This window comes from Aythya marila (assembly GCF_965140915.1).
Source record: "Aythya marila genome assembly, chromosome: 3".
In the NCBI taxonomy this organism is placed as follows: Eukaryota; Metazoa; Chordata; class Aves; order Anseriformes; family Anatidae; genus Aythya; species Aythya marila.
The window spans coordinates 82,041,063-82,067,972 of NC_139044.1; the positions used below are offsets into that span (position 1 = coordinate 82,041,063).

The 26,910-nt window shown below is 40.8% G+C and overlaps 2 protein-coding genes across 5 annotated transcripts; both read right to left on the bottom strand.

Moving 5' to 3' along the window:
* Nucleotides 1-905: 905 nt before the first annotated feature.
* On the bottom strand, nucleotides 906-6,993 carry LOC309875799 (pantetheine hydrolase VNN2-like). Of its 2 annotated transcripts, XM_082755496.1 has the most exons (7): nucleotides 6,678-6,985; nucleotides 6,456-6,586; nucleotides 4,869-5,061; nucleotides 4,062-4,353; nucleotides 2,435-2,808; nucleotides 1,667-1,837; nucleotides 906-1,222 (listed from the first exon to the last, which is right to left on the bottom strand). In XM_082755496.1, exons 1-7 carry the CDS (start codon nucleotides 6,888-6,890, stop codon nucleotides 1,103-1,105), a joined length of 1,494 nt encoding a protein of 497 aa, XP_082611622.1. In that variant the 5' UTR covers nucleotides 6,891-6,985; the 3' UTR covers nucleotides 906-1,102. The 2 variants fall into 2 exon arrangements, with proteins under 2 accessions (XP_082611622.1, XP_082611623.1); XM_082755497.1 differs by lacking the exon at nucleotides 1,667-1,837 and having other exon boundaries at nucleotides 6,678-6,993.
* Nucleotides 6,994-8,264: 1,271 nt separating this feature from the next.
* SLC18B1 (solute carrier family 18 member B1) lies at nucleotides 8,265-24,772 on the bottom strand. Of its 3 annotated transcripts, none has more exons than XM_082756494.1 (14): nucleotides 24,616-24,772; nucleotides 24,247-24,377; nucleotides 22,404-22,499; nucleotides 20,768-20,841; nucleotides 19,838-19,985; nucleotides 17,416-17,572; nucleotides 15,697-15,833; nucleotides 13,932-14,033; nucleotides 13,147-13,238; nucleotides 11,880-11,975; nucleotides 11,036-11,110; nucleotides 9,567-9,660; nucleotides 9,420-9,466; nucleotides 8,266-8,974 (listed from the first exon to the last, which is right to left on the bottom strand). In XM_082756494.1, the coding sequence occupies exons 1-14, from the start codon at nucleotides 24,659-24,661 to the stop codon at nucleotides 8,902-8,904; spliced, it is 1,368 nt and encodes a 455-aa protein (XP_082612620.1). In that variant the 5' UTR covers nucleotides 24,662-24,772; the 3' UTR covers nucleotides 8,266-8,901. The 3 variants fall into 3 exon arrangements, with proteins under 3 accessions (XP_082612622.1, XP_082612620.1, XP_082612621.1); XM_082756495.1 differs by having other exon boundaries at nucleotides 24,247-24,374; nucleotides 24,616-24,771; XM_082756496.1 differs by lacking the exons at nucleotides 11,036-11,110; nucleotides 11,880-11,975 and having other exon boundaries at nucleotides 8,265-8,974.
* Between the last annotated feature and the right edge of the window lie 2,138 nt (nucleotides 24,773-26,910).

The following is a 26,910-nucleotide window of genomic DNA, read 5'->3' on the forward strand; positions in this document are numbered from 1 at the left end:
CACAACCGTCTCCAGCACTGAGGTCAGGCTGACAGGCTTGTATTTTCCCAGGTCCTCCTTACAACACTTCTTATAGATGGGCGTCACATTGGTAAGTCTCCAGTCATCTGGGACCTCTCCAATTGATTATGACTGCTGATAGATGCTGGAAAGCGGCCCAGAAGTCACATCTCTTTCAGCACCCTCAGGTGGATCCCATCTGGCCCCATGGGCTTGTGACAGTCCGGGTGGAGCAGCAGGTCTCTATTTCCACATCAATCATGGGGGGTTTGTTTTACTCCCCACTGCAGACAGGTCAGGAGGCTGAGTACCCCAAGGATAAGTGGTCTGACTATTAAAGACAGATGTAAAGATGGCATTGAGAACCTCAGCCTTTTCCTTATCCTCAGTAGTCATGTTTCCCACTGCATCCAGTGAGGGATAGAGATTCTCCTTGGCCCTCCGCTTATTGTTAATATATTTGTAAAAACATTTTTTGTATAATAATATAATAATAATAATATATTTGTAGAAACAGCAGTAGGTTGAGCCCATGCCTGGCTTTAGCCTTCCTGATTTTGTCCCTGCACATGCTAGCAACTTCTTTGTACTCTCCCCGTTCAGTCTTGTCAGTCTTCTTCCCCACCAGCTCATCTTACAGCACACGAGGACAGCCATCTCATGTGCCTTGAAGACTTCCTTCTTGAGGAGCATCCAGCCTTCCTGGACCCCTTTGCCCTTCAGGACTGACTCACAAGGGACCCTCCCTACCAGTGTCCTGAACAGTTCAAAATCCTCTTTACTATGGGTCTGTATCCCATACCACTAAAGCCAGTGGACTTTATTTTCTATATCTCTTGTTCCCAGTGGGATAAAGGTCAAGCCTATGACAATCCAAAGCTATCGTATAAAAACAGATACAGAACTGTCTAGCAGAGTAATTTATTTTTGTTGCGAAATTAAGTAAACAAATCAATGTGCAATGGCTATGTTGTTAGTGCAACCTGAGAAACAGAATGCCATTACAATTATGTGTATTAGCATTAACATTAATGTTACGATTAACTAATATTATGATTAATTAGAAACAAGCAGACAAGATCTTAAAGCATCTGAAGTGAAATCATGGTGAAGCTTGCTCTGTGTGTGGGGGGTCCTTTTCATACCATCTCCCGAAGAGCGTTATACTCAAAACTGGCTTAGATGTACCAGTCCGGCTTATCACACGTCCATCACTTAGTACCTAGTTATGGAAAAGCATAGTAAACGGGAACATAAACAAAGTAATATTATTGTATGACAAGCACAAAGTAACATTTATTGATGATTGTTGAGAGAAGTCTTAGAAAAAAGTTGAGAGAAGTCTTAGAAAAAAGACAAAGCACGGCATATATGAGTCTTTTACATGGAGCTACCATGTTTGAGGCCATACCAATTCTGTCTTCGGAAAGATTTTACTCTAGGAGAACTGGGGGGAAATATGGGCGGATCTGGGAATTTCCTGACAGCCTGTAAGAGTTCCAGTTATTTGTTCAAGTGATAAGAGAATTGTGAAATGGAGTTGCTGTACTCAGGCCAATTACTGAAACTGAGGACAGTGATATCTCCCAAGTTGCTTCCATGTCTCACAGTGGCTTTTTAACTATTTGTTTTACAGGGCTGATAACTCCCAATGGTATCTTAGTACCTCAAATTCCCCAGGGGCCAGCTGCACTCCACTATACAAGACCTCTGGAAAGACATAGTTAGTGCCAAACGTGCCACTGAGAGAGAACATGTCAAACTTGGTCTGTGCAGTCTCCACCGGCTGTCCACACGTGCTCAGGTCTGTGTTCCTACACTTGAGCAGTGTGCATACCTGTGGTGAGAGGGTATAGAAAAATCAAAGTACCAGTAAGCTTTCAAAAAATCAAGAGTTGGATTTTTAATATTTTGATTGATATTATGATTAAAATTACAGTTAATTAGAAAGAAGCAGACAAGATATAATATTAACAAAAAGTCTAACTGCAAAACTTAAAAGAACCTGACAAATATACTGACAAGCCATTTGGATGCAAAGGTTATATCTGTAATTTAGTTTCTTCTAATTGCACATTAGAGAATAACATCAGCACAATGGCAAAATCCACGTCTCTCTTTTGTGACATGAGCATCCCTATGAAGACACTGAGATCTCTTACATCTTCTCTCCCTTTTGTACACATATATGGAAACCTTGAAGTGTTAGAGCATAGGAGATAACTCAGTCTGGATTTTCATAATTTATAATATACACAGAAAGGCAGGATCAACATCAGTAACAAAGTCAAAATACCTCATGAAGAAAACAAATGTTTTGAGAGGGGCATAAAAATGCTTCCTTCTGAACCACCTCAATTAAATATGGGACAAATGCAAAGGGGCAGCAAAAAGAACATTCTAGCCTGTCCAAATAAGAATAGAAAACCTTTACCTGCAGATAATACTCTCCTTCAACAACATGTAGTCCATCAAAGGCACCTAGAACATAAATGTCATCTTTCTGCTTCTCTGTCATCTTGTAACTCAGGTGGCAACAGAGGTCCTTCTGGCAAATAGCACGATTTCCCTCAGGCTCAGTGAGTTCAGTAAAGGAGAAGAGATCATGATAAATGACGCCACTGAAATAGTGGTCATTTGATGGAAGCCATTTGATACTGCTGGCATACAACTTCCAGTTAACGGCAGGAGGATAGCCAGGAGACTGACGTGGATGTGAAATCAGCTCTTTCACAAGTAGGTGACCATTTTCTGTTTCAGTATTATAATAATATGTTCTTGGACCATCTGGGGCATAAATACCACTCCCTGCAAACACACAAAACCAGGAAGCAATCTGAAAGCAAGTGTTTATGGTACAAGGAAGCAGTCTTCACTAACTGAACATGTGCCAGATTTTATTCTAATGTTTACCAGACTCTTCTGAAACTAAATTAAGCCTTCATACACTACAATCCTGATCTAATGCTTTTTGCAATCAGCAGAATGTAGACCAAACTCTGATGTTTCTTGTAAATGACAAGATTAGTACACTATGCTGTTATACAGGATTTAAGAGGTTGAAAATACATATTCCTCGTGAAGAGAGGAAATCATTTCATCAGAAATCAGTATTTCTGATTAAAGTGAATTGTAACGCTGTCAATTCAAAACAATCCTGTAAGGGAAAGAAATCACCAAAAGTCACACTTCTATGCAAGTTATTTACACAGGTGCATCTTTAAATCCCAGAATAAAACCTATCCATAAAGAATATGAATTATCTATCTTAGGATCATCAATGACTGACAACAGTAATGGCCCATATTTGCTTTCATTTGGAAAGTAAAGTTCGAAGATGCTTTTCAGCAACACCAGCATATTTCTCTCAGTTGTTAGAGTTAAAAAATAGCATTAAATTTGCGCTTGACTTCTACCATCTGTTCAGTAAAACTATACATTGAAAACTTCACAAGATCACCAGTCCAGAAGCAGTATTTGCAAGACTTACAAGAGCATTTCTCAGCACTAGGCTTCCACCTAGTGGAGGAAAAGAGTTTGGCCCTTCGCACTAACAAAACACAGATAAACACCAAGGTCTGGGTCAGAAGATGTAGAATCACACGCGTTAAATCTCAGAACTGAGCATTTAACAAACTAAAGGTGTTCCAGCTATCTTAAAATATTTCTGAGCTCTTACATATCGTATTTTGATTTCCTCTTTATCTGTACAAGTTCTATTGTCCTAATCCACTCAGAAGGCGGTGAGGCACTGGCACAAATTGTCCAGAGAGGTTGTGGATTCCCCATCCCCGGATGTGTTCAAGACCAGGTTAGATGAGGCCCTGCACAACCTGATCTCGTGGGTGGCATCCCTGCCCCTGGCAGGGGGGTTTGAACTAGATGATCTTTAAGGTCTCTTCCAACCCGAGCCATTCAATGATTCTGTGATAATCTTGTTGACATGCACATGCATGCCTAAAGCTTATGGGTATTTCAGCCCAGGTCAAATGGACTATGTAGATATAATAAATATAATGTTATCCACATGAACACGGTCAATTAGACCAATATCACATTACCTGTCATATCTAAAGTGGAGTTACGTGTATTTGCCGAAAGAAAGTTGACACCCATTCCCATAGCCCATGCTGAGTGAAACTGGACAGCCGACAAAAGTGGAAGTGTATTAACCCAAGCAGTTGGGAATAGAATTGTGTCAACCTGAAATCTGCTTGCCAGGACCACAGCTGGGTCATGAAAGAGTATGTCTGCACAAGTAAAAATGCCGAAATATCCAAATGATGTATTGAAAGTCACAAATTCTGGATACTTGGGATAATTAAATTGTTTCTCTGTCACAAAAAGGTTATACTGTTTGTGGAAAGAAAGAAAAGAGAAAACAAAAACAAAACATTAGAAATCAAATTATTTGATTCAGAATAATATTCATTACGATACTTATTCACTTAAATACAAATAATGGAGAATATATTCTGTGGACATGTTACTACTTAATTTTTAAAATAATTCTTACCATTGTAAGAGTAGTTAAGCACAAATATTCGTGGTTCTGATTTACACCAGCGAAGGGGATTTGTATTTAGTTAGCAAGAATTTAGGATGTTAAAGTTTTAATATTTCATGCGTCACTTCCTACTGAGAAACAGTAAAAACAGAGGTCTGAGTTTAATTAATTTCATTTAATTACTTGCTATTAATTTCAGAATAGCAGGAGTGAAGGTATCTTAAGGCAGTGACTTTTACTCACCATGTGAAACCTGCTAAATAACGACTCTAATACACATAAGCCTGGGAAGTAGCCTTTGTTCCAAATCTTTAATCACCCGCGGATCATATGCTTCCTAAACTTTGTAGAATTGTCTTACCTTGTGATAACGAGCCACCAGTTTCCCTTCTGAATCAAAGACAACGTTGGTATTGTACTGGTAGTGACCATCAGCTGGGCACTTTGGGTCACTGGAATTACATGGCTTCTTGTCTCCCATATTTGCAACCACATAGATGGAGTTATTCCTTGCCAGGCAGCTCAGTCTTTTCTGCACTGGTGAAGGAGAAAATCTAAGCAGCAGGAAAGGAAGGAAATAAGACATCAAAACCAGTGAATTGGTATAAACGCCAAAAATAAGACTACAGATCACAACAGTAGGTTTAAGTAAGATACTCCTAATACAATATAGTTGTTTTCTGTTATTAAACAGGACACGGTGTTTTTGTTTCAAAATTTAGGATGCTGAAACTCTGGCTTCATCTCACGTCAAAAAACTGAGGAACACAGCAGTTTCCTCACAATGAAAGCGAATCTTTGCACCCTCTAATTCTCCCTTCTGCTGCTGTTGTGCAGCAGAGCACTGATGTGACAGCGACATAAGGGCTAATCTCAGCATCCTGCTCCAGTTCTTGATTCAGCTGCCATCTTGACATTGCTCAGGATTTGTTTCTTCTGCATTGTGTTCCATTACCTTTCACCATATCACAGAATCATGAAACCATCTAGGTTGGAAAAAAAAAACTTGTAGATCATCCAGGACATCTGGTGAGTCCTATCACTAAACCAAGTCCCTTAGTGCCATGTCTGCACGTCTCTTAAATACCACCAGGGATGGGGAGGCCACCACTTCCCTGGGCAGCCTGATCCAATGCCTAAGCACCCACTCTGTGGAGAAATTCTTCCTAATGACCAGTCTAAACCTCCCCTGCTGGAATCTGAGGTTGCTTCCTCATGTTCAAGAGTGTCACCATCTGCACTGTAAACTCCTTTCAGGTAGTTGTAGAGAGCGATGAGGTCTCCCCTCAGCCTCCTCTTCTCCAGACTAAACAACCCCAATTCCCTCAGTTGCTCCTCATAAGTCTCAAAAAATGGTGTGATTTATTAAGGAAAAACTTTGCCTTCCTCCCCTTTACAATGCTGTGATGTTAAGAAGAACTGATTATGTTTTAATTTGATGGAAATAAAATACGTTAACAGAATAAAAAGGCCACCATGTCATACTTCTTGTTCACTTAGGGTCAAGATTAAAAAAATATAAATCTAAAATAGTGCAGAATAAGCTTTGAATAGTAGCAGTTATTTTATTCACAAATATTTGTAATGTTCCTAAATCTCAAACATAGAATCACAGAAACGTTCTACAGCATGCATGGAATGCATTATGAAATAGTAAAATCTGCAAGCATTTTTATTTGTTTTATTTATTTATTTATTTATTTTACTTTTAAATAAATCTTGACTTTCATGAGTATACTACCAAAACCCAAAAGAATTAAAGTGAGAAAGACCTATGGAGAAAAACGACAAAGGAAGCTGTCTGAAGCTACTGATGGCAACTATACGTCTAACCTGCCTTCCTCTCACAGCAGTTGTGTATAATTTTAAATGTCCTGGACCATTAGCACTGCTAAACACAGCTGTTTTTCCCACCAGACCACTCCCCCTCACACAGCAGAGACAATACCTTTCAGGATCAGCACATGGAATCCAGTCCACCTGTGGGTCTGGAATATCTTCAAGATAAGGGTATACTGTCTCCCTTGTGAACACCCAGCCATAAATGCCATCTTCAGGAGTCACAACAATGTGGGCACCCTAGTATCAACATACAAAAACAAAGAACATTTCCCTCCCCCCCATATCAATGATGAACATTTAACAAAGCCACGTCTCTAGGTCATAATACCTGTCTGGCTGCTTCTTTGATGGCCACTTCCAAAACATCCATGTTTCTGTCCATCAGCATCAAAGCCTCCTCAGGAGAAGTAGGTTTTTCAGTGTCCTCTGACAAGAGCACGCTGTGCTCATAGACGGCTGCAATGTAGCTGTCCAGGGCCCAGGCCTCAAGAGCAGACAGCACCAAAACCACAGCAGAGGCACGAGCCCTCAAAAGCCCCATACCTGAAGTCTGGAAGTCACCCAAGAGGAGGACAGGGGGAGCAAAGCCAGGGGACTTTAATAGGGAAAGTCTTGCAGAAACTTGGGAATTCCCCGGAGCGACAGAAAGCTGACACCATGCGATGCAATCACGGTGTCCCTAAAGACTCAAACATCAAAGGCCGGAGAGCCACAGGCATTGAGCAATCCTGCCCCATGGTTACACCACCGACAGAGAAGTCGCCGCCGTGCTGCAGCTGAAGAAACGCATTGCCAGCCAGATTCACCGAGTGTTCAGGCCTGGCATTACTCTAATAAGTTGAAGGCAAGCCCAGGTCACAGGAGGAAGAAAGCCAGAGGAGTTTGGGAAATCTCAGCACAGACATTGCTACGCAAACTGTAGGGTGCAGTTGGGGACTGGTCCTGGGGCCGGTGCTGCTGCATGGGCACTGCAGTGGCTCAGGGCTGCTTGGATCTAGCTGTGTGCTGTTTGGCTACACCTAGCACTTATTCACAGCTTCACAGACTGTGCAGCTGTTAGCAAAGCAAACTGGGTATTGAGACCTGCCATCTGATGAGACAGGCACAGCACAGGCTGTGGGAGTGCTCGGTCTCCCATAGGAGACCCCCCTGCTCTCCTTTAACCATGGTTTCTGGACCCCTAGACAATCATGGCAGGAGAACACGCTTGTGAATTAGTTGATCTGAAGAAAAAAATCTGGAAAACAGGATCCCAATTCAGGTTTTCACCTCCACTGTATACATGAAAGAAGGAAGAGAAAACATAGTGCCAGAGCAGTTAGTTAAGCCTGACCAATTTCTAGTGGACTGCTGGCAAAGCTCACAAGTTGCAGGACAGCTCATTATTTTCATTGATATTTATGTTCTGGTAATTCCTGCCACTTAAGTTCTAGCAGCACAGATCAGGTAAGTAAACAAGTAATTCCACAGCAGAGCTAATGAAGTTCATTTCTACAGATTTGCACCTTATGCACTTGGCATTTTCCACCGGTTCTCTCAGCTCCTTCGTACCTGCCTCACCATCAGCACGTGCAGGACTGGCATTTTATACTAGGCTGAGCAGTACACTCTGGATCTCAAAAAGGATACAAAAGGAAACAGAGCTACTGCCAGGATGTTCCTAGAGGAAGGTTGCTCTTTGCACCCTAATGCTTCACAGTTCAGCCAGCTATCAGAGCAAATTTTTGTGCTAAGCATCTAGAGAAGGGCAGATATTTTTTTTCCTCTGTTGGAAAATAGTAGCCCTAACTTCTCATAGATTTACTGTTGCAGAGTCATTTAGTACAAATATTCCAGATGGCATTTATTAACAAAACAGATCTCTCACAGACCAAACTAAGTCTTCATATATAATACGACCATGTTTGTACATACACACACCCAGAGTGCACTGTCTCCTTCAGGACTGAAAATCAGTTCTGTGTGGAGATGCTATGTCTTCTCTTCATTACCTTTGCTTCCCATTTTCAGACACTCATATAACGCAACTGCTGGTACACAAAGACTGTTCCTTTCCAAGAAAATTCACAAAACTTAGGAAAAAAGTTGCTTTATTGAAAACAGTATTGTGCTTAAGTGCTTTGCCATTTCAAATGCTGTCTCAACATTTTATGTTATCAGTTAAAGTATTACAAGATTACCTTTCTTCTAAAAAATATAGAAAAATCACAGTAGCAAAATAGTAGCTTTATCCAAGAATAATGCACAGAAGCCAGACATTTGAAAATGCACCTCTTCACATACAGTGGTACACTGCATATGGAATACAATTAAAGAGGCCAACAGCTGAGGGTTACTCATCAGTGCAACCAATCCACATGAGGACCTCCAAAAGAAAGGCAGTCATTGTTTAGTGTTTCAAAACAGTGATGCAGCTCCAAGTAAACCACAACTGGCTGTTCACTAGGGGGTCGCGTATCATGACTCCAGAATAACGAAACACTGTTAAGTCCACTCATCTCAGACACTAAGTTAAACCACAACAGTAAATGGAGAACCAAAATAATTTCTGGCTATGTTTCACTAGCCAACAGATGAGTTCTTTCTTCATTATCAACAGGAGGATTTTGCAGGCTGGAACTCGAACTGTTTGCAGAAGGAAAAGAACGGTAGGGAAGAAACAGGTTTAATATTCTCTAGATATTTCTATGCAATACCAACATTATGACATAAAACCCACATATAATGTGGAAAAAGCTACCTGGATCATTTAATTTGGCTCCCTACGATTGCACAGAAACATACACTATTGCTTTCACACACATTTCTACAGACACAGCTCACAGATATCCTCCTGCAGGAACTATAAGTAGGGTTTGCTCTTTAATGTCACAGTCCTGTTGCTTGTATAGAACTGGCATTGCCAGGTTCAGGTCTCTGTTTAGGTCAGCGAGGATTTAGTAAAGCATAAAGACAAAGTATGTAAGCAATATTTTTACTGCTCATTATTAGCTTGAAAGTGAAGAAACAAGGGAAGCACAACTTCCAAAGATTTGCTTTAAATAAAATAAAGAAAAATATCTCTGCATACCTTCGTCTTGTGGCCTCAGCAATATAGAATATTCCAATTGCAAGACCCTTTGAGGAAACAGTCAGTTACAATCACATTAACAACAAACTTATGCAATAGTTCTTAATTGCAATAGGTATAAAAAGCAAAACGTTTGTGATTACTTACACTTAACAGTGCCCATCCTCCTTGGATGGCTGAGGCCCATTCAAAACCCAGCTTTTCATTTAGAAATCCTCCTAAAGTGGGACCCATAAATGCCCTGCAACAAATCAAAACGAAGTGATGGCATCCCAAACAAACAAACACACACACACAGATTATATTCTGTGGACAAGTTTTATTGCACTTTGTGGCCTCCCTGCATTGATTCTCTTCCAAGAAAGCAGTTGTGTGCCACAGACCTGACTTGCCTATAATCCACAGTAAGTATTAATTCTTTGTTTGCCACAGCCCCAATAAACCCTCTCAGTTGCCTCCTCAGCTGGAGATAGGATCCATATCAGAGGGCAGAATGCACTCTTTTCTATATCCAGGATGGCTTAGGGGCTCCGTTAAAAACAATGTTCTAACTAAGTGTCTAGACAGACTGTTTCTACCATAAAAGAAATTTAAACCCTTGTCTCTCAAAATTTAAACCTTCCAGACTTCAAGACAGAAGACTGATGGGTACAGGCAGGTAGGAAGGCACACTGCAACAGATGTGGTTCTCATTACTGTGGTCATTACAAAGCTGAGCTTTACGTAACATCCCTGCACCTCTGTCTGTGTAACAATGCCATGAAAGGTTATGCTGCTGTTGTCACTTTATGAAAGATGTTATGTGATATCAACACTTGCTACAGGAAAGGATAAAACTTTGTACAGCTAGAGAGACTTCCTCGAAACAAGCCATAATAAAACCACGTTTAGTAGAAGCAGAAAACTGTGTTTTGCTAAAACTATGCTGCATTTATCTGTACTGAACCCTACACCAAATAAAAAGGACATCTAGCGCTTCAGCTGGCTTACAAAAATGGTGCAAATACATACCATTGAAACCCACAGAGGACTAGAAGGACTGATTGAAAAAGCATCCTGACAGTGACTGCCAAGAGGGGGACTCTTTTCCCACTGAGGGACAACTCAGAGAAGTCACTCAGAAGGTAGCATCTTGCACTCATTTCTAGGGCAACCACTGGGTAAGAATCTCAGACACCCTCTGCTAAGCTAAGCAAACACAGACCCCCAAATAACAGCTGTGGTTGAAAGAGAATAGATGATTCTAACCAGGACAAATGCAGGAGGAAAAAATAAATCAGAGTCCACCCCTGTCTATATTGCACATTAAAAAATCCATTGGCAACAAAATGACCATACAAAAGTGTAAAGTTAACATCCACTTAATCACTGAAGCTTTCTGATATGAAAGTCAATACATTTCAAAGAAGACAAGGTCAGAGGCCATTACCTTTCTAGGATAAAAAGCTTTGTTTCCACATGTCCACTATGCACCTGTTCAGCAAGAACCTCTTGAACGAAGGTCAATATGACGACTGCGGTGAGCGACTTCTATTTGTAATTAGCACACTTTCGGATAGCAATAGTGGAGAACAAGCAAACACTACTAGTTTATAAAAAGGTGACTGTACACCTACCCAAGGGACCACATGGCACTGAAGAGCCCCGACACCAGCCCCAACAGACTCAGACCTTCTTCAAACCCATTCTCACTGCAGAAAGACAGCCCAGTTAGAGTAGTGCAATACATCGCTGCACCTCACTATATTCTTCTCCTGTAAAGCTTCTCCCTTCTTTTAAATACGCGTAACATGAACAGTTAACAAGCAAAAGCGTACACCAGAATCATGACTGTTTACCCAATACTTTCTTCTTTCCTGTTTCTCTGGAGGACTGCAGTGCTACTTCTCATCTCTTACGTCTTCTGAGGGAGATTGCTAACAGCACACCGTCACTCAGTCCCCGTATTACACACGGCAAGTGTAAAACAATGACAGGTGGCTTTTAAGAAGAAAAGACCCTGTTTCTAGAGGAGCAGTAATTCAAGATCCTTTTAGGTCATTGTTCCCAAGCTAAATCATAGACCTTGTATTTTGAGCAAGTGCAATTCCTCTATGTGCAGCTGTTAATGTTAATGCAGCCCAAAAATCCATTGAAAGTTGCTGGCTACTAAATAAATCATATGTACATGAAAACACACCCAGGTCATCCCATATGACACAAAGTCAATTCATTGTGCCTGCAGCACAGATGTACACATTTACAAGATTTTATTTGAAATATAATGACCGTGCCTTATTGGGGTGCTCAGTCAGAAAACCTTAGACAAAAGAGTAGAGGAAACATTTAATTGTTACTCGCTGCCTTGGTCTCAAAAGTGGGAAAAGGCCACACCAAAACCTACTTTGCGTTCACCTCTGAAATTACAGCTTGAGCTTCCTACTGTTAGAAACGTGGAAGATGTGTCGGACAGTTACTTACTATGCACACTGCAGTATCTCTGGAAATACTGGGATAGCACTCATGCCAAGGGAAAAGCCAATCAAAACCAGCACTAGGACAAACATCCACAGCTGACTGCAAAAGAGGCATTTAAACAACAGCTGAAGACTCTTTTCAAATGAGGACACCACCTGACTGAAGGCTGTTATATAAGCTCATCATGACTGACCAGAAAACTAAGTTTATTGAAGCCAAAAAGAGTTTTATTGTACATGAACAATAAGGCTTGAAAAATAAAGCTCTATGTTTAAAAAAGACTTTGCAAAAGCTTTTAAAAATCCTCAAGCGTTTCTCTATCAAAGGCAGTTCAATTTAAGAGGAATACACAGAAGTGGACAGACAAGTTTAATTCAGCAGTACATACATCCAAGCTCCAGCCTCAGTTTGTTGCACAAGTAAAGGATTTTGCAGGTAAAATTATGTACTCTAATATAATATACCCAAAGAAAAGAATGTTGAAGAATTTACTGATTTCTTTTTCTCACCAGCTTGGTTTGAAATGCAGAAGTCTAAGAGGAAGACTAGCTCATTTGAAAAGCAGAAGTCTAGGAGGAAGGAGTTGACTAACTGCATATTAGCAAGCCTATCACCACCTTTAACAAAGTATATAACCCAAGACAGGAGGACTAATCAGTTCTTTTCTAAAGGTAGCAGGGTTTTGCAGTGAATTAATTCAAAGATTATGGCAATGCAGAGTTCAGGTGAAACAGACATAGTCTCTACTTGGCTAGCTGAAAACAAAACTACAGCTCAGTAATCTATAAAGAAAGAAGAAAAATCAACAGCACTGCATAGCCACACAAACAAAACCCACAGTTAATAACTACTGATGAAATTGAGAAAATTGAGAAGTAAGACAGAAAGAGGATTTTGGTTTGCTACAGTGTAAGTGTCAGAGAATGGGGAGGCAAGGAAAATATAAAGCAGTACTTGTTCCACCACATCCATTAACATAAGCAAACAACATAACAAAATGCTGAGGAGGATGCATTTCAAGAAGCTGCCATTTCTACCTTAGCTACGCCTCAATTCTCAGATGCTTCCACTGATTTATGGTTATTATCTCATATTAGAAGTAAAAAACAAACAAAAAACAAAAACAAAAAATAAACAAACAAAAAACACACACCATTTCATGGTCAAAGGTACTAAATTATAGACTTGTAGACAAATATGATTATAATCATGACACCCATCACTAAGACATCACCTACAGAGACAGGTTCAAGAAGAGGCACTTCTGTACCTTTCAATGTGCAGCACAGGAGCAGGTCCTAACATGAAAAAGCACAGGGCTGTTATTAAGCTTCCCGATACCATCAGCCATTTCCTGAGGTGCTGTGAAAGAAAAGAGATATGCAATTTAAAAATGTGAATATTTAACGCAACAATTTTGTCTTTCCTAATAATCCAAGAAGTATTGCTCCTCTAGAGACCACCATTACCCCCGGTTTCTCTACCAGTTCTGAACACCACCAAGAACTACCAAATTCATGTTTCCTCACCACCAATGCAATCACTGCTTAATACGGAGATTTCAGAATACTGAGTAATGGTGCTGCTCTGTCAGCAAAATATTTCAGGTCTTACTCTTCCTTAGTATAAGAAATATAATACAGCACTGCATGCAATTCTCATATACAAAGGCCATTATTAGTTTCTGACAGGTGGTGGCAAAAAAGTCAAGAGAATTGGCACCACCACTCATGCACACCTTCCAAGTCTGGTTTTCCTTGATAATTAGCAGTGGCTGTCACCCAGACACTTTTAGATCTTGCTCCTCTTCTCAGGAGAAGATAAAATTAGGTGTGGACAACAGCATGAGCAACTGTAAAATGCTTTCCCATTATCTGTTCCACATTGGCTGGAAACATGACCTTTAAGTTGGCAGTATTTAGCAGACATGCAAGGTCCTGAAACACAAATCCCTTACAGCAGCAGGCCAACGTCCATTGCTTCCATATGGGAAGCCCTCCAGTTCCAACTAAACGTACTGAGTGCACTACTACCACTACACAGGATAGTACTCACTGGCAGTTTGTCACTTATGAAGCCGAGGAGGGGAGAAGACAGGGAGTACGAGAGTGCCAGACCTAGGAATACCAAGCCCACATAACCAGCTGGAAGTTTGAACTACGAGAAGGAAAAAGACACAACAACACACAAGCCATGTATGTTACATTCATTAAAGGGCAATCAAAGAATTATAGTTCACATAACTGCCATCTGTGCATGATTTTATGTATCAATTGATGCCACGCACAGTTTGGCAAGTATTTGAAGTCATCAGCGGAGATCCAGTTTTCTTCCATTTCTGTACATGGAGCAGCAAAGCCTCACGTGACTGAACTCAGGTAAGGCCTGACCAAGGCACAAACACCATGCTACGTCCCTACACCAGGGCAACTGGGTTCTAACACTGATTGCTGCCAAAGTTGAAGGAGACACTTGACGCACTGAAGTTTAGGTGGATTTAGTCTTTACCTCTCCAATCTTCAGTTTTATTTTCATTTAGAAAAGCATAAACACTGCAGTCATCCACTGCTAATCACGGCACCTTAGAAGAAAGCAGTGCTGCAAAACACAACTATGGCTTTTCAACCAAAGAAGGATTTTTATGAGATTAAGAGGCTTTTAGCACATACCCCGAGGCCTCCATTTTCCTAATGCAGCAACATCTCTATATTGAAAAAAAAAATGCATAACGAATAAAATGCATGCTAGACTCTCAAATTAGGGTTTTAACTACCAGTTACAAGGTATTCCAGGGTGTTTCATGTGGCACAGACTACATAAATATTCACTATTTCCTTGCTATATGCAAGAACACAATAACGACTCTAATTTTGTGGTTAGAGCACTTGCCAAGAAGGCTGCAGTCATTTCACAGCAAGTATCTGCTAGCACAGAGGAGAGAGAAAGCAAACGAGCCATGCCAGCGCACAGTGTTGTACAGTGGGATAATTACAGATCCTGCCTGGGTGTCAGAAGACATACATTCACGTCTCTCTGGGTGCAAGAGGTTAGCACCAAGCCTCCTCCCCATCCTGGATGGGTGCTCTTAGTGCTGAACTAGACCCGGGAAACATAGCAGCAGTACTACAAACTGTGAAATGGTATTCCCTAGAAAAACAATTAATAAGTAAACCACTCAAAAAGCATTGCTTAATTTCAGGCAGGAAGAGAATCATAAACCGTTTACTTGAAATTCATTACCTTAAACAGTATTAGGAAGATAAATAGAATTATATATAAATAAATACAAATATTGAAATTAATTAAAAGCAAATAAAAAACTTGTCTCTGTAATGAGTGCTGAAGAACCCAGCTAGCAGGGTACATAGTTGCAACCAATTTCACTTTGACGTTGTTGTGAGAAGGCCAGGCTGTGATGCCATGCTCCCCAAAACCTAGGTACCCATCAAGAGACACAACACTGCCAATGACTGTTGCAACTTTACAGAAGTTGCTTTCAGAAAGGACAAAAAAGTCCCTAGTTTATAAAAATTGCCCATTCAGAGAATGGCCTCTGCAGTTGAAAGCCAATTAAAAAGGAAAAAGCAAGTATTTAAAAGCCCCCAAATGTACTCAAAGTTACTGAGACCCTGTGGCAACAAATGGCATAAATGGAAACTGATTTATCAGCACTGTGGAAATCAAATCATTTGAAAATCAAATTAATAGCTAATTAAACCAATTCAGTTAGATAAGACAATGTTGTTTGGGATACTAAGCTATAGTTTTTACCACTTATTCACTGCAAGTCAGGACTTTCTTGCATGTTAGCAAGACTTACCTTTTTTAGAATAAACAGAGACATTGTGGGATCCAAAAAGCCCAAGCATGCACTTAGAGAAAATATAGTAAGACACAGAAGTAAGACTTTTGGCAGAAGAATGAGCTTCCAAAAGGACTCCTTGCTAGGGGTTGAATCTGTTTCAGGAGAAAAGGAGGGGAAAAAAAGTCACATTCTTTTCAGCGGCATAAGCTTCAAATGAAATAAATAAAATCAGCATTTCCTCTTTTCTAGTCCTATTAAGCTTGCAATTTAACAAACAAAAGAAAGTCAGTATTAGACTATTATGCTTATTTTATATTCTAAAAACCAAATTTGATAAGTGAATAAAAGAGAAATACACAACTTAGATTCCAACTATTGCATGTATTCCCACTCAACTAGAACAAAAGCACTTACTATTCCTAGGTATGTGAAAATGCAGTTATTTCTCTGCTAGCTCTTTTAAAAGGAAAATCTCATAGACGCATTTCATTTTAAAACAAACAAAAGGGGGGGGGGAATAAAATCTCTTAGTACATCCCTCATAGTTAAAATATTCATATTCAACAAGAGAAACATACCCTGAAAATAAAACTATTGTTATTTATACGTTGAGATCTGTTTGAATTTTTAAGCAACTACTTATTCAAATCTCATTCTTTAAGCAACTACTCATTCAGGTCTCCTACATGTTCCATCTGTATTCCAGACAGGAAGCTTCTTTCAGATCTATTAGATGTCATTTCTAAATCAGGCTCTCTTCTTGCTGCTGTTGGTGCTTTAATAGTCAAATGTAATCTCAGAGTATTATGTATAAAACTGAAGTTCATTTACTAGCATCTACTAGCTCAGAGCTAACATTTATTAATGCAGCTTCAAACTGGCCAATAATATCATTATTCTGCATAATTTCAGCACTTAGAAAAAAAAGAAAGCATTAGCATCATCTGGCTAACCATCATAAATTTTCTGTCAATGATGGTATATATGAAGTTAATCTCCAAGACTTTTATATGAAAAAAAAAAAAAAAAGGAAAAAAACACGTATTTTAAAGTTTCTCCTAGAGAAGACTAACAGAATTGGAACCTTTCAATTGCCATCCTCTGCGAAGACTTACCTTTAAGTTAACATTTTGTCCAAACAAGATCACATAAAATCTAATGAAATGTGTATGACATCCAGCACTTCAGTTAAACACCTCACTTATCAATTTTAACATTCTTTCACATTAATTTGATCAGGCATCATTCAGTGCAAATAACCCCCTTTTGTTCTCCCTACAATTGTTTCCCCCTACACACTATTAACCCCTCAAACATGTCAAACTCTCTTGTTGTAGGCAAAACCAATCTCAATCTTCAAATAGCTACAACAACCAGATGATACTAAGAAGATACAACTGATGCTTCACAGGCCCTGAAGCTGAGAAGATACAACAAACCAAAAATCTCTCTCAGCTCACTTCCAGAGTTCTTAGTGTTTGTCCATCTTAGAGACAGACATGACATGTTGGATTAATTCCAGGCCAACTGCATGCATTATTTAGTATTAAAACATGGGCCTGATCAGGATCACAAGTTAATTTAACCCTTTGAGCTGGATAAGACTCCAGAAGCTGACAATTTTCTGAAGGAGTGTTATATATATACACATATATATATATGCACATGTATATATAGACTACACGTAGTCAAGAGAAGAAGGTAAACAAAAGAGGCAGGAAGAAGGGTGCTTACCGTATTTTGGTAGCATGCACACGTTCACAGGTACTAAGACCAACACCACACATCCCAGCGTAATGAAAGGGACCTCGTAACCAAAGGATTGATATAAAAAGCCACCTAAAGGTGGGCCAAGCACTAGTCCAAGCCCTGTAAAAATTTCAAGGCTACCCTAAAGGATGAAAAAGAAAACAGAAAAAGAAGTCAGTATGCTGAGAAATTCCAATGTAACAATAAAAAGCAAACCACTTCTCTGAGGAGCAATATAACATGGTCAGGCTAGTAAAAGAAAGAGGCACCTGATTGCTAAAGGAGATAACAGCCAGTGCAGACTTTAAAAGGTGGGACAGCAAATAGAATTTAAAGTTGTCTGTGGGACAGCAATTATCTCTTCTGCTTCACTGAGGTGAACCACCTGTACCCAAACCCACTGCAGGGTTGGCCATATAGCTATCACCTGTGTGTCCAAGTCCTGAGGTTAAACAAACGCTCTACTGATGGAAAGCATCTGTAGGCCAACCCAGGCTGAAGTCATCATCTCTCCCACTCAGCACGTGGGAAAGTAGAGATGATCCCACAGCCTTTGTGGTGGAGTAGATCTTGAATGAGCCTACACGGATGAGTCATTATTTCATGAGATGAATGCATCAAGTTAAAGGTTTCTCTCCACAACTGACTGGCTGGATTTGCTGACTATGGGGCAGGAAATAACAGTGAAACTGCTGCAGGGAAAACTCAGATTATTAAGTTATAGTCAAAGTAATCTGTTATCTTTTATAAGATACTGACTTTAAAAGAACAATAATGCAACTACATTTAAATTTTGTGTTACAACATCGGTTACCACCACCTGCCTCAACACGGGATTAATCAGTGCTTGGACTGCCCCCTTTTAACAAGTAACACCTGGTGGTAATAGCTGCTCACAGGTAAAGTTTTGGTAACTTACAGGACTCACAAAGATAGCATAGGGATTAATCTACACATGAATGTTGAATATCTACTTTTACTGACACAAATCAGAGGGGACAAACGCCCCTACAGAGGGTGCAGTCAGTAACAGCCAAGTCCTTTAGCCTAGGGTCCCAGCCTATTCCTTTCCTAGCAGGAAAGGAAATAAGTAGTAACAGCAGTTAACTAGCTAGTCCTCAACATTTCCGGACAGATCTGAGAAATTTTGGTAAGCTTCAACACATGAAGTACCCATAAATTAACATAATTTCATCCAAATAATGCTTTTACTTGTGTTGTTCTAGAACTAAAATATTTATGATCAGTGAGACTTCAGTTCAAATCTGGCTATGCACCATCTAAGTCCTTCTGAGTTAATGAATTAATGCGAGTGGAGGAGGTGCTGTGGCACTGCATTATTACAGGTAAGGGGAGGACAAGGTACATCTGATATTCTAATAAAGTGATTATGTCTGTGTTCTCCAGTATACGTATCCCTCCCATAGAGGGAGGACATTAACAGATGCTGAATTTCCCACTTCAACATGGCTGATGTGGCTGCATTTAGTAACTCCCCATCGTGTTCTTTAGGGTATGGATAGATAAAAGGTGGGCTGAAAACCAATACCAAAATGGTAAGGTGTGGAGAAGTGCTCTTCACTTTTCAGCACTATCATGAAGAGCAGTGGGAAGTGAGGATAAAATCCCTCATCTATTCCTTCAGACTTCACGATTTTACCATAGGATGTAACTTGCTGCAACTTATCAGCTTCTCCTTCTGACTCCTGCCTCTGCAATCACTACAAATACAGCTCACAGTACCTAGAACTCTCCAACATGTCCCTTTAAGAAAAGTAATTCTACACAAATGAATCTGAAGAGGTTTTACTCTCATGTAGAACAACACTTCATGGTATCTAATACGGCAAATGGACTATCAATTTAAAGTGTGGACTATCAATTTAAAAAGTGGGGACTATCAATTTAAAGTCTTTTGGTATTACTCTGTCTTGATCTTGTCTTGAATCAAGGTAGCTACCAGGCCACCAGCTGTGTCACATTTCTAATTGTATTCCTAAGGAGACCTTCATTACAACACACTTTTCACTTATGTATCATTTTTACTGCGCTACCATTTGTGTGAATTATATTTATTTTGAAGTCTGGGTATTAGGTAGATAACCTATGTAGCTAGGTAGTGTTTTAATAGCCTGGTTTCAGCCAATAACTACTACCATTGATTCAGCCAGCCGTCTTCAAAACATATGCAGCATGCACTGCTTTGATTATTTATATTCAGCTGAAGTTATGCTAAGGTCTAAACTTGTTTTAGGATTATAATTCTGGATTATGAAGAAAAACTACGTGACAACTTCGAATACGCTTGCATAGGAAACAGCATATTTTATCCTCCTGGTTTTAGGCTGCCTATAGCAAATTCACTGTATTGTGGGAACTCAGCTGTAACACCACTTTTGGAACTTACCATGACAGTAGCTATATTATTAGGAAATGCCTTTGCAAGGATTGAAAATGATGCTGTCATTGCTGCTGCAAAACCTACTGCATCCATCGCTCTTACCAAAAAGCAAAAACCAATGAACAATGGACCATTTGGCACCTTGTCCAGTATTCTGTGAAGAAAAAAAAAAAAGTTAATACAGACCTCTCCAGATGCAGGAAGTCATCCACTAAAGGATCTGAAACGTAACTTCTTACTAAAGAGCACAGTTACAAGACACCCAATACTGCCTATTGCTACATCATTTTGAATCATATTACTAAAGTCATTCAAACTATCAAACCATTTCAGACAGCCTTCTCCTTTACCCTGTCTTTGGTGTTGGAAAAGGGAATGAAAAAGGGTAGTGCCCTCCCAAGCCATGAAAAAGATCAGTACCACCTTCTGTTGTATTTCATCGCTTTTCCAAGCAACTATGCAAGGAGTATGATGTATTGAATTACAGCTACCTAATAAGAGCTTATTTAGTTTTTAATAAAGTTTTTATTTTGCTAAAATGAGTGGCTTAGCCTCACTGGCTGACAGGTGAATCTTGTCATCTGCATTCAGTGCTGCTTTATTAAGAAAGCAACAATTAAAACACTAAGTAGTTCCCTTACTGCTGGACTTTGACAGATTTCTTACAGTTCATTAACTGTGGAAGTTATTTTTATATAGAGGAACTTTCCCCTTGGCTTTCAAAGTACTACACAAGCCTTTAAACCTACTGAAATGGAGAAGAGTTCACTGTGCTATATAAAGCAGAGATAAAAAGTAAAGATGCCAAAAGCTAAGTGACCTAAGCAAAACCTAAATGATGCTCAAGTATTTCCAGTTGTGTTTTGAAAACATATTTTCATATGAATTAAGGTAATTAGAAGACAAATGTAAAAAAATATATATATTTTTACTCACCCAAACAGAATTGTCACACATCCTGAAACAAACATCCCTGCTACAAACATGAATTTTGCACCAATCTGCGTAAGCTGTAAATTAAATATCATTTCCACATTATTATTTCAAGCCTATTTCAAATATTCCTCAAAGCTATTGTTAAGAAGTCAAAACATTTTTGGCATTTTATAGCCTAACTAAAAGATCTGGAGACAATTCTCCCGCCTGTGTGCCTTCGCACAACACTGAACCTAAAAATATTCTAACTGGTTAAGTGACTTAACCCAGTTTTCAGAATGGTAAGACAATGGTGCAGTTAACTATTTCACAGCTGCATGCTGCAGCTTCTTCAGGGCAGTGGATTGCAGCAGCATTCCTCATTACAAGGAAGAAGTAATACATTCCCCCTCCAGGACTGTCAGCAGTGCCAAGTCAGCAATACCTGTCACGTATATGGCTCAAGCCAATGGAAGCCAATTTTAAAGCAAATTTATTGAGGCAGGAAGTTTTGGAATAGGGGACGTGGTAAATTCAGGCCTCCCCATTTATTGCCAGAAAAACAGCCCCATCTTCCTCCACTTCAGACTCCATCACTAGAGAGTGAAAGATGATGAGAGGCATGCCATAAAACTAACTTAATCCAGTAACAAAGTACACCTGAGGTTCTAATTCCATGCTGTAACATCCCCTAAGGAAAGCAGGTATTTCAGATGTTTTTTTCGTGTTCAGGCCTGGACAGAGTCCCCTGTGTTTCAGACATTATTACTGAAACCTGAATTCTGCCAAGTTTCACTGAAACACTTAAGTTTTCTGCCTGCTGGACTGTCCACCTCTGTTGATAAAGACTTGTTCACTTCACCTGCCTTCAAGTGAGGACAGATCTCACTCGCTCTCTCTCTTGTGAAGTATTCAGTGAGGTTGTGCCATAGCTGAATGCCATCATAAGCACCCACAATGGACTTACCAATGGCACTTGTGTGGCACCTCGATGAGCCACCTCATCATCAGGAACAAACCTTTCACCATGGGGTGAAAGGAGACTGCCCAGCCAAAGAAGTTCTTATATAATTTATCTATAATCGCTCCAGACAGAAAAAAATCCTGAATCTGCATGAAAATTGAAGCTGAAAAAAATGGAGATGTCTATCTCAGGTTGTGATTGGATGAAGTGGAAGGTGAAAATGAGTTAAGCAGCAGTCATAATAGGAGGAAACGTTAAGAAAAAGGCAACACACCAGAAAAGAAGAAGGGTGCAGCAGACTAAAGGAAAAAGAAAACCTTAAGAACACAGTCAAATCAAACAAAGTATATAAATATGTGCAATAAGTAAAATGTGGGCTGGGGGTAAGAGAGGTAAATTAAAGGAGAACTGATGAGCAGATTATTCTGAAGCAAACAAAACAGTTAACCAGAGAAAAAAAAAGTTGCATGTCAGCCATCCTATGTTGCCTTCAAAAACTGTAGAAGAGCAATTTTGAAATTGTGCTGACAAGATCTAGGTCAAATTCAGACTGACTGGCCAGACTCCAATTACTGCAGACAACCTTCCAAGAGTACTACTGAATAGACACCTCTTTTCTCACCCTTAGAGAACTATCTTCATGTAGCAACCTGTGTCATCACAGAAATAAGTCACAGCTGCAATTATACTTACATAATTTCCCAAGATTAAAGAAGTCGAGAAATTGACCAAAGCAAAACATCCAAAAATCAGGCCAACAATCGTGTTACTGGCACCTTTTTTTTCTGCCTGCAAAAAAAGATCACAACCAGTAAAGATGGAGACAAATTCCTCAGGTGAATAACATTCATGCTTTGCGCACATTCTTTTTATCTCTATCAGTGCAGTTACAAACCAATTTCCTTTCTCAAAGGCAGTAGGTGCTCACAGGGTAACACCGCAACAATTCAAAGACACCTTCCACTTCTATTTAAGCTATACGAGATCAAAGGAAAAGTAACATTAATTCTGCAATGAATGGAAACACTCTGTGGTTTGCTGTACTACCGACCAGGTGAACAGACTTCATACTGATCGCTCCAGCTGGTGTGCAGTGGAGCTACCTACAAAGATTTGATCCCTCACACAACAGGAAGGCGGTGAACACAGAAGTCTGTTAACTTTACTGTATCGTGTCTACCCTTCATCATCTTTGCTGTCCTCATCGAAAGGGTCTGGAGGGCAAGATGTATGAGGAGCAGCTGAGGTCCCTTGGTTTGTTCAGCCCTGAGCAGAGCAGGCTGAGGGGAGGCCTCATGGCGGCCTGCAGCTCCCTCACGAGTGGTGCGGAGGAGCAGGCGCTGAGCTCTGCTCTCTGGGGACAGCGACAGGACCCGAGGGAACGGCACAGAGCTGGGACAGGGGAGGGTCAGGCTGGGGGTTAGGGAAAGGTCTGCACCCAGAGGGTGGTCAGGCACTGTGACAGGCTCCCCAGGGCAGTGGTCATGGCACTGAGCCTGCCGGAGTTCAAAAAGCACTTGGAAAACGCTCTCAGACAATAAGGTCTGATTTCTGTAGGGTCTTGTGTGCAGCCATGAGTTGGACTCAATGATCGTTGTGGGTCCCTTCCTAGTAGTGATAATCTGTGATAAAAAGTGCCAGGCAAGTTTTTGACTTAGACAGCTGGTACAGCACACTTAGGTACATGCAGTACATTGGAATATTTACAGTAAAAATAATGTTAACGTTTTTGTTAATAACAGGGAACAACTTGACCATGAGAAAAATGAACTTCTGTTGCAAACGCATAATGGCAGTTTTTTTCATCCCATATTTAAGCATTGCATTCACTCAACATGAACAGCGACTGTATTTTTTCCTGCAGCTACCAGGTCAGTAAGTTTAACACAGCGAATGATGGCCAAGCATGAGTTAACAACGAGGGTGGGTGATATGAATTAAAAGTCCTTGAGCGATTAAGGTACCGAAATGCAAGTCAGGACACAGCTCAAGTTTTAATCTCAACTCTACCACCAAACTGTTATGCAACACTGGGCGAAAAAAAAATATATTTCATTTCTATCTCTAATCTATCCTGTCTGTATAACCCACAGTGATTTGTGATTTACCGTACTAAGAGCTGGATGTCAACTAGGAGACCTGACTCTCAGAGCTGAGAGGGCAGAGAAGCTACCCTCACAGAGGTGACTGCAGGAAATGGCTGCTGAGCAGAAGCCCTATCAGAAAGACAGAGCACACATGAAACCAAGCAAATACACCCTCTCGTATCGTTACTCTGCTGTCTCCTTTACAGTCATGGGGACGATGAAATTAGTCCATGGCCAGGATCCAGGTCACTGTTACACGCGCTCTGAGCTATTCTGGACAGCATCAAGCTGCCACCGCGAATTCCCGTAACTGAAGAGTAAAACTCTGCTTGTCCACAGCTATAAAGGTCCCGTGGTGGCCACGATCCCTTTAAAAGAAGTTTCAGCATGCAAACAAATAAATAAATAAATAAATAAAAATCTAAAGAATAGCAGGCTACATTGTTTACCTCCGCAGGGAAAAAAGGTCCCAGGATTGAATAGCAGATCATCGAGCTGAAGTTTATGGAAGCTGTTGCAACCATGGTGAATAGCTGCTCTCTGGTGAGCCTCCTCGACTCCTCGCCAAGCGTGCTGTCTTCTTAAAACGCGAAATGGCATGCGGATGCGTTGTCAGAGCCGAGAGGACAGCACAGTTTGCAAAGCAGGGCTGACAATCCTGCTCGCAACCCCCATTCCGACCCCTCGCGAAGGCAGGCGCAGGGGCAGCACCTGCCGGCAGGGCACACAGCAGCCCCGCTCGGGCTGCCCGGTCCCGTCCCGTCCCGTCCCGTCCCGTCCCGTCCCGCACCCCCCCCCGCAGCGCCCCTCGCCCCCACCTGGCGGCCGCGGCGGCCCCGCGCCGTCCGAGCCCCGGCTGCCCATGGCGAGCCCCCGCCGCCTCCCCGGCAGGCAGCGGCCACCGGCCGGGCGCCGCCGCTCGGGCAAGGCGAGGCCGGGACAGAGCCGCGGCCCCGGCGGCCGCCGCCACTGAGCATGCTCCGGCCGCGGGGCGCCTCCTGCTCGCCCTGCCCTGCTGTAAGCGCCCCGCCGTGCCTGCGGGTCTCGGTGCTGTAAGCGGCACCGGGATGAAGGGTGGATGGGCTCCAGGGACTCCGCTTCGCTACAGCTGGCTGAGCTGGTTGCAGTTCCTGAAAACCCAACCGCTGTGGCCCAGGTTTGCTGTCTAAGACTCTTCAGGTGTGACTGGCAGCTACTGGAGGGCTGCTAATTCGCCTTGTAAGCACGAGCATGAATCCATGACAAAGGGCAATCAGCATTGCTGCTTGGGAGCGGTGGAGCAAGCAAGGTGCCTAATCACCCGCACAGCCTATAGCAGGGTATGGGAACAGTATAAGAGTAGCAGAAGAGCTGAACAGCAATATTGGCACAACATTTAGTGCCTGTCAGCTGGCCAGGAGTAAATTCAGGCTGGAGCTGAGGAAGAAGCAACACAAACGACACAAGTCCCTATTAGAAAGGGGGAGAGGGGGGAAATGAGGAAGGATATCAAGACTGAGCTGTTATTATCAAACCATAATAAAAGGCAGAAAATGTATTGCTTCAGGAGAAAAATCGGTAATTACTCTTAAAAGCACTATTTTAAGTATGTCATCAGAACTCCATCTAGTCACCAGTTATAATATTAAGACGCGTAATGGGGTATTTCAGGGCAAATATTTCCATTTATGTAACTTCAGAATCCCACACACAGCAACAGGAAGAAAACAATTGCTTTCTTATCACAAGGTTAGGAAAAACTATTTATCAGTCCCAAAGAATGACAGTCATGAGTTCCTTTGCTGAGCCATATTTTGATTATATATTTTGTGGCATATATTACAGCTGTGAAGTTAAAAAAAATCCCTGAGAACTACCTTGATTTTGTCCTGTCTGCCTCCATAAAAAGCCATAAAAATAAAAAATTTTCACAGATGCTGCCCCTTGAGCAGCCTTACCCTCCCCAAAAAGGAAGAACACTTGACGTTGATCCTGATTTCAACAAAAGGATAATAAGAAAGTATTCATGTATGCAAAGCATGATGCATAAATAGAGATAATAAAAGAAACTTCTAAAGAGAAATTAAAACTGTGCAGAAAAACTTTTCATTTTTTGGCTAAACAACCATGTTCAGGCGGTGAAATAGTTTTCATTCCAACTGCTTGCTCTTTTCAGTGCAGATGCACATTCAGCAGTATAATTACTTTCCAGACCTTGTCTTCCTCTCATTAATAATTACATGCAAGTAACGAATAATCCAGTAAAGCCTGTGGAATCAGATTTCCACAAAGTCCATGTGTGCAACAGAAGGACATAGTATGGGATGTAGCAGTGATGTACTGTGATCAGCACGAGCTATGGCTCACATAATGAAACGGGGCTATGAACTCTCAGTGCATGCATACAGTTTTCATTGTTGTGAGAAGAAAATGGTTGGCAGAAAGCTTGTTAATTCTGTATTTTAAAAAAAGGAAACTACAAAACCAGATATGAATATTTATTAGCCTTTGAACAGATAGTTGTTACCAGTCTGTCACAAAAGCCTGTCAAGTCTTACAAGAAGACTTATTTTTTAAAAGCACACAAGCCTTGTTTATGTCATGTCTGCAGCAACTTTAAAAATATATTTCAGATTCAAATCATATGTAGAATTCAAGCCTTGGAGCAATACTACAAATAGAGTCTACCTCCATTGCCAATTCTGCAAGATAAAAACATACTAAGAAAATTGCTTTAAGAACACTTTTCCATGTGGAAATCCAGGATATTCTGAAATGCTTAGCACATTTGGGAATATGTATCTTATATTATTTTACACTATATTTGCAGATATCTTAGACACACTTTGACCTTACAATCCAGAAATCACTTAGTGCTTATTTGCATCATATTTGTATTTTTTTCCCGAAGTCATAGTGGCGCATGTAGGTAGTTGGAAAGTTTACAATTGATGTAAGGTAACCATGTGATAGCCCCATCCTTTGAGAGTCCAGCACAGAATCTGTGGAAGGCAACAAAAAAAACAGCAAACTTTTTCTTATTCAGTTGTCACGATACCACAGAATTTTCTTCCATTGGAGTTGAAATGCCATAGCTTGTCCTCTTTCTGAACCCCTAGAATTGTCTCACCATA